General features: G+C 41.1%; 5 protein-coding genes across 5 annotated transcripts in view; 2 read left to right on the forward strand and 3 right to left on the reverse strand.

The window, feature by feature from the left end:
* LOC110958511 (inositol 1,4,5-trisphosphate receptor-interacting protein) overlaps positions 1–17,949 on the reverse strand; it is a 74,080-nt gene that overhangs the window by 52,719 nt on the left and 3,412 nt on the right. The window lies entirely within an intron of this gene.
* mettl26 (methyltransferase like 26) lies at positions 28–3,380 on the forward strand. Its single transcript, XM_022205743.2, has 6 exons — positions 28–369; positions 656–818; positions 2,183–2,242; positions 2,363–2,430; positions 2,896–2,974; positions 3,087–3,380. The coding sequence occupies exons 1-6, from the start codon at positions 176–178 to the stop codon at positions 3,141–3,143; spliced, it is 621 nt and encodes a 206-aa protein (XP_022061435.1). The 5' UTR covers positions 28–175; the 3' UTR covers positions 3,144–3,380.
* On the reverse strand, positions 3,532–6,123 carry wfikkn1 (WAP, follistatin/kazal, immunoglobulin, kunitz and netrin domain containing 1). The gene is made up of 2 exons (XM_022205753.2): positions 5,557–6,123; positions 3,532–5,433 (listed from the first exon to the last, which is right to left on the reverse strand). Exons 1-2 carry the CDS (start codon positions 5,815–5,817, stop codon positions 3,916–3,918), a joined length of 1,779 nt encoding a protein of 592 aa, XP_022061445.1. The 5' UTR covers positions 5,818–6,123; the 3' UTR covers positions 3,532–3,915.
* On the reverse strand, positions 7,095–11,987 carry LOC110958982 (ras-related protein Rab-40C-like). Its single transcript, XM_022205733.2, has 6 exons — positions 11,274–11,987; positions 11,125–11,185; positions 10,961–11,021; positions 10,285–10,362; positions 9,873–10,095; positions 7,095–9,166 (listed from the first exon to the last, which is right to left on the reverse strand). The coding sequence occupies exons 1-6, from the start codon at positions 11,425–11,427 to the stop codon at positions 8,868–8,870; spliced, it is 876 nt and encodes a 291-aa protein (XP_022061425.1). The 5' UTR covers positions 11,428–11,987; the 3' UTR covers positions 7,095–8,867.
* On the forward strand, positions 15,765–17,935 carry zp3c (zona pellucida glycoprotein 3c). Its single transcript, XM_051946379.1, has 5 exons — positions 15,765–16,877; positions 16,958–17,081; positions 17,149–17,237; positions 17,346–17,419; positions 17,625–17,935. The coding sequence occupies exons 1-5, from the start codon at positions 16,744–16,746 to the stop codon at positions 17,795–17,797; spliced, it is 594 nt and encodes a 197-aa protein (XP_051802339.1). The 5' UTR covers positions 15,765–16,743; the 3' UTR covers positions 17,798–17,935.

A 17,949-nucleotide genomic window follows, 5' to 3' on the forward strand; every position in this document is an offset into this window, starting at 1 on the left:
GCTGTGAGGCGAGTCACGTGTGTCAATGCGGAAATGGACCATTTTCAGGCAAAACCCAAAACATTCGGGGGTGGATTTGAGTGAGTCAGTCTGCTGTAACGGTGCACGGAGACTGCTGGAGTGGTTTCGTAAGCTGTACCGTATAACTCGACGGCTATACCCCGGGTTTGGCACGATGCTGAGCGCCGCCGCCGCGGAGAGGAACAAGGAGCCCATCCTGACGGTGCTCCTGGAGAACGTGAGCACCGGGAGGCACCTGCGGGCTCTGGAGATTTCCTCCGGTACCGGGCAGCATGTCACACACTTCGCTCAGGCCCTGCGGAATATAACCTGGCAGCCCTCCGAGTACGATCGACAATCTCTGGCCAGGTAAATGCAGGTTGTGTGTAGCTATTTACATCTTAAATATACCATTTAAGCAGCTTATGAACTCTGATGTTTACGGTAATAATTCATTTCTCCGTAGTTACCCTGGTACAAAAACTGGCCTTTAACTCCGCTGTTACGCTTTATGTCATAAGATGGATAAATGTTATATTCTGTGTTGCTAATACCTCCATCTGCACCACTGATGGAGGGCATCGCTGCTCTGGTCCAGTGTGTTTTGTTGCTGAGTACCTGCGTGCACAATGATGCCTTTTGTTTCCATTCTTAGTATAGAAGCGTACAGAGCTCACTACCAGCTGAGCAATGTGATGCCTGTCATCCACCTGGATGCTTCTCTGCCTCATCAGTACTGGGGAGGGATCCAGCCAGAGAGCCTGGACCTGGTCCTCAACATCAACATGATTCATATTTCTCCATTTGCTTGTACAGAGGTAGGACTGCACCTTTTTTTTTTTTTTTTTAGCTGCATACAGTGCTGCGAAAAAAACATGAAACATTCAAGTTTAACAAATATGCAAAAATAGACGATTTGTGTGGGGGGACCAATACCTTTTCACAGCACTGTACATGTAAAGAATGTGCTGACTGATATTATTTAGCCTGAGACTTAAGGTTCCTACCAAAACTTGATCACCAGGGTCCCCCAAAGTGTTTAATTCTTTCTTTTTGATAAATTGCAGGTTTGTTTAGTAAGAATTTGCACACCACTAAGGCACACTGTATCCTATAATGTTATAAATACCTTGTTATATTTATAAATACCTTGTTGTATTTCCATGTGGTGTTTTTTTATATATATACTGGAACACAAAATGTGAGCAGATTAGTTTGTGTGGCTACACTCATCTGCGAAACATTGAGGCAAGCACAAAGATACTCAGGAAGAGCTTCTTCTGTCTTTTCTGTCAAAATCAAATCACAGCATGCTGGCTTAATGTAAATATGTATATAACATATAGGTGAATGCACACACACTCACACACAGCCATACTCTCATGCATAACATAGGACACACACGGCTGCAACTCTTTACAGTGACAGTAATAGTGTTTGGATGTTTGAACACAGGTGTAGGTGAGCTGGTGTGCTGAGCTGCAGGGAGCCGTGAGCAACACTGTAGAGTTACATAGAAGACATTTTAAGACACAAAATTGTTATTTTAATGGAAAAACTTTTTAATATGTAACTTAAATACACAGATACGTTTTTAGGGTTTTAATCAATGATCAGAGAGAATATTACCACCTTATTGCCACCTGCTTTGCAATTTAATCAGGACCTATGCAACAGGAGAGTTACAGGAGAGTGATAACTGCTAAAATGTAGTCTAACAGTAGCATATTTATAAAAGAGTCACTAGACTAAGTAAGGCTGTAGAAAGAAAAACTTTGAGTGTCTTTATCTGACTACAGTAGAGTGAGTGTATTTTATTGCTTATAAAATCAACCTTTCAATGTTAAGAGAAATACTCAGTCATTTCTCTTTTCAGAATTGAGCTACTTTGGCTGTTTGGGCTGATGAATTGACTGGCCCTGGTGTTTAAGTTACATAAAGTGGAAATAATGCAGTGTGTTCTCCCCCACAGTGTAATTACACTACAACCCTTTTGACACATAACTCCTCAGATAATTACAGTAAGCAGCGTCCCTTTACAATATCTGTCTCGGGCCTTTCGATCTATAAAAGAGGCCGGGAACAAAAAGGCTCCAGTAGCTGTCTCTGCCACCACTCAGCTCCCCCCCCTCCCTCCCTACTGCCTGTGATGTGATGCTAGAGCTTCACTGTTTTCTTCTAGGGTTTGTTTAAAGGGGCTGGAGCCGTGTTGAAGCCGCAAGGTCTTCTATTGACATACGGGGTGAGTGGAGAAACGTGTGAAGTCATGAATACACCCAGCACATTCACCACACGCATTTATCATTATCTAAACATGAAGTGTTACAATAAAAGCTGCATGACGTTTTGATGTTTTTGTCAGCCCTATTCAGTGAACGGTCAGGTCACCCCTCAAAGCAACATTGACTTTGACTACAGCCTACGGCAGAGGTAAAGTGCTCTGTATTATATGGCTATTAATGCTCTGTGGAAGATAGTTGTGTTATGAGGAGGCTTTAGATATCTGATAGTTTTTTTTTTGGTCAAAAATACTTTCACATCTGTTTGAGAGTGTAGTATTATATGTTTTTTTTAATTAATTTTGATGTGCAGTGTTTTTATTTCAAGTGCAAAATTTCATTATCATGTGTGATATTATTTTACTGCCTCAGAATCATTGCCAGTTTAACATGTTACTTTTTCTTTTCTACTCTTATTTTAGTGTAGTTATTTAATTTTTTTTAGTAATGTATTGTGCTTCTATCTCATCTTATTTCATCTTAATGGTGCATGAGGCCAAACCTTACAAAATGCATGCAAAGAAAAAATGTTCATATGGTTTGTCAGCCACAAAATAAAAAAAACAAGCAAAACTGGCCATTGGATTTTTACCAAAATGACTGTTTTATCTTGCAGGAACCCAGAATGGGGACTCAGGGATATCTCGCTCCTTAATTCTTTGGCACAAAGAAATGGTTTATACCTGGAGAAAATGGTATGCAAGCACCTCATTTAAGCTTCCAACACACATTTTTATCTCCAAGTAAACAGAAGCAATGCGGTTATGGGAGTGTAAGAGCTGACTGATGTAATATTTTCTGTTCTAGGTGGACATGCCAGCAAACAACAAATGTCTTTTGTTCAGGAAGGAGAGTTTGGTGTGAAGAGTCCTGATGTTCCTTGTCTGGATGCAGTTTTGGAGCAGGACGGTTGAAGCGCCTTAACCTAAACGCAAAACTCAGATACAGTGCCGAATTTTCAAGATCCCTAAATGGATAATGTTCTGTCTGTATTCTAATACACAATGACAATAATTTATTTGATCTGAACTGTTGTACTCTAATCTATAAACCGCTATATTCTTCTGTATTGCACACTTGAGTAAAATTAAGCCTTACTGATGTGTTGTATGTGTGCCATATTTTCCTTAAGACAACCACTTACTATTTCTTTTTTTTTTAATTATTTTTCCAAAACTAACTTAGAAGTGCTTTGCAGACAGACATAATTAAGACAGAATATACTGTACATCACATAAAACAATAACTCATACATGAGCCCAAAGCAAATAAACTAGAGGTAATATACTATCTAGTTCTGTATTACTGCAGCCTAGATTTTTTGCAACATGATCATCTTGTGTGGCTGCTATTCTGCCAGCTATCGTACAATACATATTAAAAAGATTTAACTTTTCTTAAAAAAAACTATAAGCTGATTTAAAAACAGCATTTCAGCATGAATGGGCTCAACACGTGGAATGTAGAACAATCTGTTGGAATTAATATAAAAAAAATGATCTCATAAATTAATCTACATGCAGTATTTAAGATCTTCTATTGTGTTTTAAATATCAGCTTTTTATGTTGCAGTTCTGATGCTTGCAAAGGTAAATGTGACCACAGTCCTTCTGCTGGCACACACGTTCCTGGACTTTCATGACGCCTCGCAGGTCTTTTTATTCAGAACGTCACGCAGCTTTTTGAGTCTGCGTTCTGTTATGGCTCTGACATAGCTGTCAGACTGAATGATGGCCATGCCGTCCTGCACCATGCCCATCACCAGCAAAGGATTTTCCTCCATGGTGATGTTGGGGCAGGGACAGCTCCAGTCTATCTTGGCGATAGTCACCTCGAGGTGTTTAGTGTCGAAGAAAGTCAAGCCCATCTTTTCGTCTCTCAGGACCTCCTCCAAGCTAAAGCGAGCTAACCCAGAGTCCAGATCCTCAACCAGCTCCGTCAGTCGGCCCACAATGGCAAAGTCGCTTTGGCATAAGCTGGGCACCATTTTCCCCTTTACCCGACAGGTTTTGCAAGGTTTTCTTTTGGGTTGTGGGCAGTTTGCTTCACACTCCTTTTTGGTGTGGAAGCTGTTGGCATTCCCATGGCAGCCACCATAGGCAAAGGCTTGGCACTGTTTCATTACGGAGTTCCAGGCCCAACGCGCCTCCCAGACTTTGCAGGGGCCCTGAACAGCAGGCAGGGAGCAGATCCCCATCCCTTCTCTCTGGCAAGAGGCTTTGCACTCCTCGTAAGTCTCGAATCGATTACGGCTGTCATCACACCCGCCATTGCTAAAGGTCATGCAGGAGCCCAGCTTGCCGTCATAGTACCAGTCTATGTGACGCTCTCCACTGCACACTCTCAGGTCGACTTCAGCTAGGCAGTCTGCCGGTGAGAACGGCCGCCCCATGGGCATCTCTGGATCTTCAGAGAAATCATCATCAGCCCGGCGAATGACAGACAGCGGATAATCTGCACGAAGAACTCCCGCCGCATTGCGTGCAATGCAGGTGTAGATACCTGTGTCCCACACCTGAGCGTTGTAGATGACAAGCTGTCCAATGTTGGTGATGACCACGTTGCCATACATCTGGTCCGGCCTCATGACCAGCCGTTCACGCCGGTCAGTCTGCTTCTCCCATGTGACATCAGGTCTGGGGACTCCGATGACATCGCAGTGGAAGCTGACTGTGCCTCCAACGTAGATAGACTGGTGGTGCGGGTTGGAGTACAGTGTGGGGGGCATGGGCTCCTCCTGGGAGGATGTCGGGGTGGGGTGAACTGTGGTGTCTTGAGGCAGCGGACTAGTGTGGGGCCCGGCTAGGTAGAAGCGGCAGGGGACCACAGTTAAAGTCACCCCCCGGATGCAGGCCTCTGCATCCATGTAGCAGCGGTTGAAATAGGTGAGACCATCTGATGCACAGGTGAAGTTGGGCTCTTTCTCACACCGGTCCTGGCACTTGCAGACCGGCTGTCCATCCCAGATGTCACAGGTTGCTCCCTGCTGGCTGCAGATGAAGCCCTCACAGGTAGCTGTGGAGGCGGGGGCGGCATCTCCTTTTTCTCCACCCTGCCCATCTGGCTGCGCTGGGGTTCCATCAGAGAACCGAGCAGCCACACAGCTGTTGAGGCCACACACATTGGTGCAGCATTTCTCAAAGTCAGCGCAGTCCTGAACACAGAATACATGAAGCCGCAGTTATAATGCCTAATTAAAATGATGAAAACACGAGCTGATTTCAATGATAGGATTTTAGTGCATTTCTGATTTATAAATTAGCAAAAATGACCTCACCTCATCTACGCCGCAGTCCCTCTCGCAGGTGCTTTGCGCGTCAACCCAAAGATTGGAATTCAGCGTGTTAGGACAAAGTCCATCGTGTTCAACTTTGGCTCCTGCCACACTTGCACACAAAGAAACTTCGAGCAAATCACAAACTAAGAGCATCAACATATACGCACGTGCCCATCCTGGTAGAAGTTTATTTGCGCTTGGTGCGCTATGCCAACTTGTATCCTTTATATCCTCCAAGTGTTGAAGGGGGATTTTATGCATTGTTGCTCCTTTGTATGAGTCGCCCGCCGGCTAATTCCATTCCTCCTTTGCGTCTTCAAAAAGAAGGAAGACGGTTATTGTCGATTTTTAGATGTGCTCGTCCGTTTTGTGCGTAAACATGAGACTCAGTTTGCTGTGCGCAAAGACAAAACTTATATTCCCAGCGAGCAAAACGAGTTCCCGTGCGCTGGACATTTAAAGAGCGAAATATATCCCTGTAAGGAGCAAATAAATCCCAGTGGGCTGCATGAAATTGCTCGCCTTGATACTCAAAACTCGTGCAACGATGCGCAAAAATCGAGTCGACAGCCGAACCAGCGAAATAAGCGAACGAAAATGCACAATGACAGAGAAAGACGCAACATCAGCCTTTCAGAGTGTGAATGGAGGTGGAAAGGGCAGCCCCTCTGACCGCCCCCGTGGTCGTCCAGTGTCTGAAACTTTTATGAAGCAGCACCATGCGCTAAGCAACTGGACAAACATTGTAAAAACATCAAAGAAAACGTTGGAGCCGTGCTTGCAAGCTGTCTCAACAACGGTGCGCACGGAGCCACGCATTCCGGTGAGAAATCCAACGTTAAATGCGTCCAGACAGAATTTATAGAGGTGTTATTCATAAATAAGGTAATGAGCTGCTTTCTTCCATAGAGCTTTTGGTTTTGGTTCCACTTTAGGTTATGATGGGACAATTCCGGGGTGTTTGCGCTGCGCAGATTTGCGCAGATACTTGTTTTCTTGCGTAAATCTCAAATGTAAAAGACAAGTCGTGTTGGGGCGCAAGGCGGAAAGCCAAACACGGGGCGTGTCGCATCATGTCTCGCAAAACATGTCGTTAACGTCCTGCATGTCTAGACGTGGGTCAATTTACCACCGTCCCTCATTCGCGCTGGGCTCAGAGATGCCGCGGTCAGGTGGGAAGACGTAAAACGCCACATTTTCAACAGTGTGCGACTCATCTTTGTCCCCAGGGCTCAGCTCAGAGGCTCGGAGGGCGATGAGAAGCAGCTCCCCTAATCTTTTCATTGGAAGTGACCCTGCAACCTTTGGGTGACTTCTGACCGCGCTGCATTCATGCGCTGCCCGTTATCCAAAAACTGGCCAATACCGAGAGAGCAGATAATTAATTCAGAACCCCCACCGGCTTTATTACCCCCGAGCACCGGCGGCCCAGGACCCCGGACAAAGGGAACAAAAACATACTCCCACAATGACCTTGATAAATGCTTATGAGAAAATATTCTAGTATGGCCACACGAGATAGCGAAAATAAGAGCCAATTTTGTAGTTTTGTCCTTTATTTTGAAGGATGACTGTTCTGAATGGTGATAAAATTATAATTTATGCCAAACTTCGAGACACACAGCTCTGATAACAACGATCAAACGGTTACATATAGTGCTTTAAATGTTCAATCAGGAGTTCTGGTCTCAATACACCACATGATACATGCACCAACTCTTTTATGCCCTACATGATCTTATGAAATATAGGATTATTTATACATGTAGCTGTGACACTGCAGAAGTTGCAATTCAGCACATGTTCATCAGAGCTGGCACCAAAATGACAATCCATACCAGAGTTAACATATTTGTATAGATTATTCAGTTATTAAAAGAAAATAATATTGGTTTTGATTAAAATACTCCTTTGTGAAGTCTTCATTTTGATGGTACATTGTTCTAGCATTGTCTCCAAAGTACTTCTTCCAATGTAAACACCTACTGTAACCCCTCCTATTATACATACATTTTTTTAAAAAGGCTGGAGAATAAGAATGAACTCAAGCAGCAAAAGTACAAATACTCAAACAAGCAGCAATGCCGAGTGAAATCACTACAGAAGTAAATGTACCCGATAGCTTTCCACCTCCCATTCTTACAATCTCACATTTTACCACAGAAATGTAGCAGATGAGTATTGTTTTACATTCATAAATACAGAGCATGTACATAAAATATCCAAAAAAGCACCCCATTGAAAATATTCCTCTCACCGATGTCCTGTGAATTTATGTAAAGACAGAGATTTTTCCGAAGGCAAAACACCAAGAATGAGTCAACGATCTGTACAGGAGTTTGTACAAGGGTTTCTCATCAGCACTGAGCAGTTGTTCTGCTGCCTCCAGACGTTCTCAGACGTTCTCATACTGTTAATGATTGGAACAGGTTAAAGTGGTGATACAACAAAGAATATTGGATTTAGAGGCATAAAAAGGTCACAATAAGTCAAGTGATGTCTGAATCGATGGAGAAGGCGGGTGACTTCATTTGGGCTAAAATTTAGGGGAACTGCGGGAAGTCTTGCAAACTGGGCTTGACTTTTCTGGACAATTCCACAGATTAAATAGTGCCAAGATTAAAATGCTTGTAACTGAACAGCTTGTGACTTTCTCTTCAGTTCTGATCTGTCTAGGAAACTATATCTGCTCCTCTCATGACATTCAGTTTAAGCCAGGCTTATTTAAAACTTAATTTCAACACTGGACAAGTAGCTCAGCACCCTGGAGGCTGCAATGGGAATTTTAGGCGAGAGGTGTCAAGACACACAACATCAAAGTGGGTCTCCCAAAACATCCAAGATAATAACAAGAAGCTCCTCCTCAAGACGATCACCAAACGCAGACCAAAACAACGGCACATACAGGATATTTACAACTTCAATTCCAACTTTAAATACCATAAACGATCCCCCGAATAAAAGCTAGTTATTGTCCTCCACTCGTTTGTAGTGTTGACAGGTGAGTGACAATCCTTGATTCACATCTGTTGGTCCCAGGGAAACCTTGTTCTACTTGATCACAGTGAGCCTCTGTAGTAAAAAGTACAGGTAAACGAACATCCATAAGATGGCACCAGCAAGTGCAAAGAGAACAGAAACCAATCCAACCGGCCAGGTCAGTTGCCAAAGGTCAAGTTAGTTCACAGCTATATCCGTCTCAGAAGAACACTGCTGGCAGCTCTCCGTGCTCTTCTCTGATCTCGTGACCTCTTGGAGCGACAACACTTTAATACTGGCCCAATGGACGCAACCATAACTCTGCTCCTTCACTATGATATCTTACAGTTCCCCTTGGAGGATGAGGAGTTCTTTGGAGGGCTCTGTGGAGGCCTGAAGGACTTTGAGCGTTTGAGACTGTTGGCTTTGCTGCCACCGCTGCTGCTGCCTGACGCTGCACTGTTGGCCACCGAGTAAGAACGTCCGTGCATCATGACTGCATTCATACCGTTGGCCATGGAGAAAGATTTGAGGTGGGACTTGATGGCCACAGGAAGGGGCAGTTTGTCGATGAGGTGCACCGGAGTGCAGGAGACGATCGAACGGCAGCACAGATCTTGGAGGCTGAAGACTGTGGCACAAAAAAAAAGCGTGAGACATCCACAGTACTTTTTAGCACATCTGTTCGTTGTGCCCATAAAGTTCACTGAACAAGCTGATGCCATCTGGCAAAGATTTGCAGCTCAGCAAGTTTCTCACAGTTTCAACTATGACTTTTGTTTTGTGTAATGCTGTTTCATTAGCTTATTGCATTTTTCACTTCTTTTTTTAGTCACTTCTCAAGCTCTCCAAACACAAACATCCATACACCTGTTGATCTGTTGGAAGATATGTAAAAGACTCATTTATAGATATTTTTATTAAATTGATTTTTTTTAAAGATAAGTTCCTTCTTCAATTTTTTTTCCCCCCAAAGAAACAGTACCAGTGAAAAGTGTTTATAGCTACAGTGGATTGTCCAGGGTAACTGTAAGTTCACAATGCTTTTGAAATCTATTTCTGAAATGTGTTAAAGAGTTCCAATGGATTTCAGTTCCATTCACATGTGTACTGGGTGTGAGGAGAGATTTCAGAGGTGTATCTAAGTGCTGCATGATTAATCTAATTGTATTTGCTAACGCTGTGTCAGCCTGTGCAAATACATAGCTGCAAAAGTCTATTTAAAAAGAAAATCTGGACAAATAGAAACTGAATTCTTCTGCTAACAGCTTTTGTTATTTGTGGTTACTGACTTTTTTCTGACAACAGAAAAAAAACACACAATAATAATGGCTCACCTCTATTGGGCCTCCAGAATTTTTCCATGCCATGCCTCATCAACACGATGCGTGAAAGCTCTGTGAAGGACTCGATGACGTTGAAGTTGCACAGCGGACTGACCTCAAAAAACGTCATGCTGTTCCTTTCTGCATAAGCCCTCGCCTGCTCTGTTGGCACCTGCCGCTTGAAAGCCAGGTGAAGCCGGTTTCCCACGAGGATCCTAGGCACACCTGGAGCATGCTGATGGAAACATAATACTGCTGTAATATCAGGTTACTGAGTTTTCATGTATCTCTTTAAAATGCTATGCTATGCTATGCGGTGTACAGACACTATACCACAGCTAGAAATAGATTATGACCTTTCTCAAGCCTAGATGATAGCGACACAGGATATACCTCTACATCTACATGGGTTGAAGAAAATTACCTCGTCAATTTCCCGGATCCAGCGGTCGATGCCATCAAAAGACCACCCATTAGTGATGTCGTACACAAGTAGAATACCCTGTGGAACATGTCAACATGTATAAAGAGTTCCACAACACAAGAAAAAAACACTTAAGCCCTTTTCAGACATGGGATACGTTGCATTGCTATCTTGAGTCCGTTGAAGTGACAGCATTCTGTGCAGCACGATACTACTGTATGAGGCTGCAGGGATGATTAACTCAGATTAAAGATTCCTGTAAACAAAAAATGAGTTTCAGCTGCTGCTAATGTTTTGTAAAAACCCAGATTCCAAATATTTTCATTAGTAGTGAGTCTTTTATCACTGTAAAGTTTTAATTGTATGGACATTTGGTGCTACCTTTTGCTCTCTGTGCTGCTTCTGAACCAATATTGGTGGTGAAATGTGGAGAAAATCTTCCTTAAATTGCTTCATACAGCTTGAATTACAGACATTTGTGCATGCTTATCTGTTATTGTGACTTTATACAGTTCAGGCCATGATGAAATTGATACAGAGATATACACTTGGAAGGACTGCAACCGAAACTTTAACGGAACCGTGAGAAGACATGTGGCTGACACATTCAGCTGCTGTCACATTAATAGAGAGGAGTGCATGTCTGAAAGGGGCTTGTAATTGCTTTACAAGTCACCTGTGCTCCACGAGAGTAAGACCTGAAGATGGTGCAGAATCTGCCTTGTCCTGATGTGTCCCTGTTGAAGACACAGGAGCATGTGACTATAGCCTTATGCTAAAGGTTTGTTCGTTACTGCAGCCACTGTTGACCTAATTATTCTTTATTGCTATTAACCTTACCATAACTCCAGTTTCACTCTTCTCCCATCCAGCAGAATAGTGGTGGTCTTGTAATCAATCCCTGATGTCACACACAAGCCACACAAAGTGTTTAGCATTCATCATTGAAGGATTTAAATTAAGGTGTGAACAAAAATAGAGATACTGACCACTGCTGTAGGCATAAGGAGACTCCACTGATCCGTCCTGCAAACTGTCTAAGATTTCTCCCTTCCCGACATCGCTGTCTCCCACCAGCAGAAATTTTAGTAGATAATCGTAACTCTTGACAGGACTACTCTGAGTCCCCATCATCCCACGCATTGGATCCGCTTCAAAGAGAGCTTTTTAAGCTCGTCCGATGTCCACTGCTCGGGGCAAGGGACAAACCAGACGGTCCCTGTAAGTGGCAGCGAAAGCTAGTCGAGCGCCGTTTGACGTTAGCTAACCAGTTAACTGGTGCACTACCCACGATTTCCGTGGACTATTATCTTTTGCCTCATGGAATCCGACACATATACAATTTCCTTATGACACCAGGCTTAATGGAAAACAACACTCTGTGTTTAAGCCCCAAACACGGAGTTTAGACACCGTCGATGTAGCGTTAATTTTCACATTAATAATGAAAACAACCTTGGTTGTTAGCTGGCTTGTTAGCTAGCCAGCTAACATAAGCGATAGTAATGCATACTGGAACAAACCAGAGGTACAAAGCAAAAACTGTGCGGTTTATTTCTGCCTGAAATATAATACTCTATCGGACCAAATCCTACAGTTTGACTTAATTTGTGAAGAAAACGCCAACGAGGGATATTCAGCCTCCGAGCACAACGTATTTCCAAGTGTACTGTGTTGGAACTTCCTGGTTGTGACATCATTAACAGCGTAACATCCCAACATGATTCTTAAAAATTAAAAACATAATTAAAATTTTATTTTACACATTGAACGCCAAAAATACAAATTAATGTTGATTTTCTTGCCTTATTTATGTTTTAATACTTAAGCTTTTCATAATTTAAGTTTTCTAAAAAATTAAAAGCCCCTTGACTTACCTTCGTTTTGCTTTTTATTTCTTGCTGAAGTTGCAGCATTATCATGACCTAAATTAATGAGAATTTAGACAGATTCACATATATGCTTGCAATGAGTCTGTACTTGGAAGTAGCTAAAATATTTTAGGAAGATGACAATGTTTTTTCACCTTATCATTTTAGAGTTGGATTGGAATTTTATGGCTTTGAAAAAGCCCACTTACCCTGTAAAGTAGTCTGTTCATGCTTATGGTCTTTGAGATATTCAGTGATTCCAAGCTGTTCAAACTCTTCCCCTCTGGTGGGCACTACAGAGCACTGAACGGCAAAACAACCAGTCACAAAAACAGCTTCTTCTCACAGGTCATTACCCTGATGAACAACTAAATTAGGCAGTAATGACAGAAGCAATTTTTTTTAGCCCTAATCCTCAACTGTGTACACTGTATATACTTTATATCACAGACCTGTTGATAAGTCAGTCCAGCATGCATGTTCAAATGTGGAACCATTTAGAAGGGAAATAAACGGCTTTCCAGCGATATAAGATTTATGGCCAAGAAGCATTGTTACAATGAAGAAGTAATCTACAAAACACCAAATTTCCTCACTTTTTGTGCTATATTTATATAAAGTGCCAATAATCTTATATTTATTGCTCAGAACTCTACTTATTCCTTTCATTAGAATCTGCACAATTTCCACTGAATTCTGGTTTAATTTAAACATGCTCTTTCACACAAATCTATAACTGTGCATTGTAGTTACACTCATGTTGGTTAGTTTGTCCTGTTGCCCTTGTTTAAATGTGCATGGGTTTTGTTTTTGTTTTTTTGTGCAAGCAATTTGAGAACAAAGAAAGAAGTATGTGCACACATATTGGATACTAGTATAGGGTCATTTCTTTTTGTATTTAATAACAATGGTGGAATTAAAGTCACTATTCTATCTATGCTATATTTGGGGAGAGATATTTTTCTGCTGCTAAAAATTACTGCTACAAAAATTTAACTCTGCCTATGAAGTAAAAAATAATTGATTAAATCCTTTGAACTTTATTTTCCATGTTAAACAGCTGAATTGAGATAAGGAGATGCTTCACTGGACCATGGTGAGTGTGTGAGGTTTAGGCTGTCCCACTGTCAAATATTCAAGTGTATGAGGGGCTCTAAACAGAGTTTTCAACATTATTAAATGCCATTTCTGTGACTCCACATATCCACAGACTTTCCTAAGAGACTTGGCCATAGTTCATAGCAACATTGTCAATATACAGTTGTTCTGTCCCCCACTAAATAGACACAAACCAAGCATGATGTGTGTAGAAGAGCAATCTGTTGGGAAGCGTATATGTCAAGTTTATATGACAGCATCTTGCTGTCGAGTAACCACTGTTGAGGTTGCTGTGTGTTTGTAGATTTGTATGTATTTTCAGTCAATGTCCACTTAGGATTTACAGATTTCCACACCTTGCCTGACTTTTGGTAGTTTGCTAAAATGTCTAAGTGGCTCATCAAACTGCAAATGAAACAAAAGTACAATTTGACATTTTTTTTTCTCTTTTTTTCAATAGGATGTTTTATTTCCAGGCAATATGTACTGTTACAATACTGTGTTCCAATCCTCCTTTAAGTATTATTTTCAGACTTTTGAGCCCTGGTGAGTTCACAAACTAAATATCCTACAGCTGGGCATCAGCTAAATCTGAAAATGTTATTGCAAAGGCTTTAGGGTGGTGACTGGGATTGGGTCATTATGATAGACTTTACCAACCCACTTTGGTATTGAGAAAGGTGAATATTACTGGTCATCTCTCATTGGTTGTTCCTGATTAACATTTCTGGCAGCTGTGAGAATTCTCTCCTGATTGCAGAGTAGAAAAGCCAGGTGAACCATTGCTATTAAAGTCAACTTGCTTAGGTGCAGGGTCAGCAGCAGGAGATAGTGACTGGATGAAAGAAATGGGGCTGATCCATGTTGGGCTTTTATTCCTGCTGTTCTGTTTGGCCGATAGTTCTCGGTTCAGAAACAGAGCCGGTGATGGTGTGTTTCTGCAAGATCCTGAATTAGAGTGGGAGAGAAGGGCAACAGGTATGGATGAAGAAAAGGCAGAAGCTTCTGTGCCAAAATCCAAACCCTGGGGGAGTGCATCAGTTGCTGCAGCTTCACTGCCTGGAGTATCTAAGTATGAGTACCTCCATGTCCCATACGCCAATGATAGGAAAGAAGATTTCAAGCCAGAAAAAGGTGCCAGATCCCTCCCTGCATGGGCCAAGAAAATATTACTTGGTCGTCTTGCCCCTCTTCCTCTAGCTCAGGAAGCAGGTGATGCACACAAGCTGGTTGAAATCCTCTGCCATGTTGACAGACTATATGTGAGAGTAAAGAAAGAGGTCTTTAAGTCTCGTGATGCACACAAGTATTTGAAACTAGGTACTTGTCCTGTTAACCGTGCTAACGACAAGTATTACTTCCTTCTGTACCTCTTGAAAAATGATTGTGGATTCAAGAAAGAGGTTGGTGATGTTTTATTTTCAATATAATGGTTCTCTATTTTCTTTCAACAAACTACCACCCACACAGATATTTGTGTTGCAGAGCCATGTGGATTATTTGTCCATCAGCAATGTGCTCAGCTACAAGCCAACCAGTGTAGTTCTAAGGGAATTGCCATTTGACATTCCTCTGCAGTGTAAATTCCCCAGGTAAGACTTTGCATGGTCTCTTGAGTTTTAGACTGAGGTTACATTATTTCTCTATTCACCTTTTAGCTACATGTGCTTAATGTTGAGTCTAACTTGTCTCATGTTCATGTGCTTTACTTTGACTGCTGCAGGCTGTTTTACTCCTATAAAATTGGCTTCCATCCCAAACTACAGGGAGGCACAGTTTTCAAAGCGCTCCAACCAAAAAGCAGGTTCATCCTCACCCCACAAGATGGTATGACTTTGAAATTTATTTTTTTGTTTGCTCACTTCTACACACTGGTGTTCTGTAAAACAAAGGTGCTTGCATGATTTCAGTGCAGTCTTTCCCACAAAATTCTCTGATGCCAAAATGAGGATTTAAATGCTCCAAAGAATGACAGGCAGTAGCAGTGTATTCAGTTGAAAGATTTCTAAACTAAACATGCTTAGAATATAGAAAACAGTAAAAATATAGGATGAAATCCTTGGAGCAAACGAGTGTTGGACTGTAGTATTGGACTTTAGCTGTTTATTTGCCAACTCACTTTACATGTGCATGATATTTCCACTTAATTGCAAAGAACATTCCTGTAGTGGAACAAATGTCATCTGTATACTCTTACATCTTAATGGGCCACTGACAGATGCGGACATAAAATACAATGATTTTCAAATGTACAGCTTCACCGGCAGAATGAAACCATTTCAATTTGAATATAAAACATTCCATATACATTTTAGTAACATTTTAAATGAAAGAAAACAGTCAAATAGATGTAGCTGAAGATTATAAGCAAATGAGGTGCTGCTGAATTGGTAAAATCCTTTTAGGGAATTAAATTATTTTTTTTTTTTTATAAAACTCACACATTCAGGGTTATGCCATCGTAAATCATCAGGGGCCTTCTGCTCAGTCATCTCTCCTTTTTTTTTTTTTCTTTTTTTTTTGGGAAACTTTAACAAACTGAGCACTAAATTGTATGTCAAATTTAAATCGATGTAGTCATTTCCAATACTTTCCCAGAGTCTTCTAAATTCCTTTTTGTAATTTTTTTTTCATAAATTGAAATTTGAGGGTACATTTGAATGACAACTTTTAAATATGAATGGCTAAAATCTTCACTGTTATGTCACTGATTCAGAGTCTGCCGTATTGTGGAAGTAGATCAATATGTTTTTGATTATGGGTGACTTAAAATATGAAGCTAAAATTAGACCTGTCGTGAATTGTCCCGTCTTTGAGCACAAATAATGAAGAAAAAAAAAAAAACTAAGTCTGATGCCAACAAGTGACATTTTCAGGACTATATGTAGTTGCAGTTATAGTTGTTAGAATATATGAAACAAAGATAGAATACTTGGTTATGCAAATGAAAAATATGGATTTAAAAAATTCTTTAGAAAGCATTTGATAAATCAACCTAAAATTATCTTAAATATCTATATATTTTGTTAATCACACACAAATCAGAGGGAATGCCTCTCAAGGATCCTGGCTATGAGGGGGAAAAACAAACATGACAAAGTTCATGGGACAAAGACACTTGTTCAGCCTCATTTACAGTTACTGACATGCATTAGACAATTCAAAGTTGGAACAATGTTTTTTTTTTTGGCTTTATTTTTTTTAGCTTGTAAAAAAATACACTCTGTATCTACCATAGCAGCTGCCCATGTTCAGGTCTTCAAGGTTTTTTTTTTTTTTTTTTTTTTTTAATGCATGATCTGCAAGCATACTCTGCTATAGCATGTAAAAGTATTCTCATGAATTCTTCAGCAATTCAACAGCTTAAGCTCAAATGGCTCCAAAAATGTTTCTCACTACCTCGGCAACTAAACTTTTCCTGTGACTTCCCTTTACCTCAGAATCAGGGAAGGACATCACTGGAATTGTATCCTACATCTTGGGACAGCCAATGTTTTTTCAGGCCAGTGCAGCAGTCAGCACTCCAGGCTCTGGAAAGGAGAGGCTGTACATCAACAAGTGCTTTGTGACTGCCTCCCAAGACCCCAACTCAAAAATTAAATATACCGTCATTGACAACTACGGGTAATATTTAAACAATTTCAGAATTAAATGGCCCTGATTTGCTAGATGGTAGTGAACATGTGCATTTTCTCTAACTGCAGCTGCATGATTGATGGCAAGGTGACGTCATATTCGAAGTTCCTCCCTGCTGACTCAAAGGAGGTCCAGAAATTCAGCGTCGGTGCCTTCATTTTCAAGAACACTGCTTTGACCGCCTCGCAACAGGTACATTATACAATATTGTATGTGCTGTCAAATAGAAACTGTATATTACTAATGAAATGTCTTTCAGCGCCTCTACATGCATTGTGAGATCTCCATGGGGCCCCTTTCTCCAACCCCAACTTCAAAGGCTTGCAATTTTAATCCAGCCACCAAAAAGTGAGTGGAAACTAGCTTGCACATTTATTTATATATTTGTAGGTTATTTACTTGATGGCCATAATGTGTCTGAAGATTATGACCTGATAACCCAGTTTATGGTTTTAGGTGGGAGGCGCTCTATGGTAAGGACTGCATATGTGACTGTTGTTCATCAACTTGCTCATCAGCAAAGCCTAACGGTAAGTTTCAGCCTTTTGTTTACACATTCTGAAAAGAGGAAGTCACTAGAAAACCTTTTCTATATGAAACACAATAGTTTGACAAGTCTGTTCAAGATGCTGATGCAAAGTTATTGTCCCCTGACAGTCTCACAATCCTGCAGGATCTTTGTACATTAAACTAGTTTTAACTTTTTTTTTTTTTTTTTAAAATTTCCTAATTCAGGAGCTCCTAAGACTCTCATCTCCAGTCCATCCTGGAAGGTTGGCTTGAGCAGTATGGATGAACATGTAAAGGGTGACTCTCAGATGAAATCCTCTGATGCTGATACATTGAGTTTAAAGGAGCCTGACCTGGCAGAATTTAAAGACTTTCAAAACTACTGGAGCCATGATTAGTGTAACTGCCACATTGAAATGATCAGTTTTAAATAAATGAATTTCTTTTTTCTGGTACTCTACTGTGCAACATGTCATTGCTTCATACATGAGCTGTACTTTAACTGCTTCTGTGATGTGACTTCTTTTCAAGAGAAGACTAAAACCTACCA

Source organism: Acanthochromis polyacanthus, chromosome 3, assembly GCF_021347895.1.
Source record: "Acanthochromis polyacanthus isolate Apoly-LR-REF ecotype Palm Island chromosome 3, KAUST_Apoly_ChrSc, whole genome shotgun sequence".
NCBI classification, from domain to species: domain Eukaryota; kingdom Metazoa; phylum Chordata; class Actinopteri; family Pomacentridae; genus Acanthochromis; species Acanthochromis polyacanthus.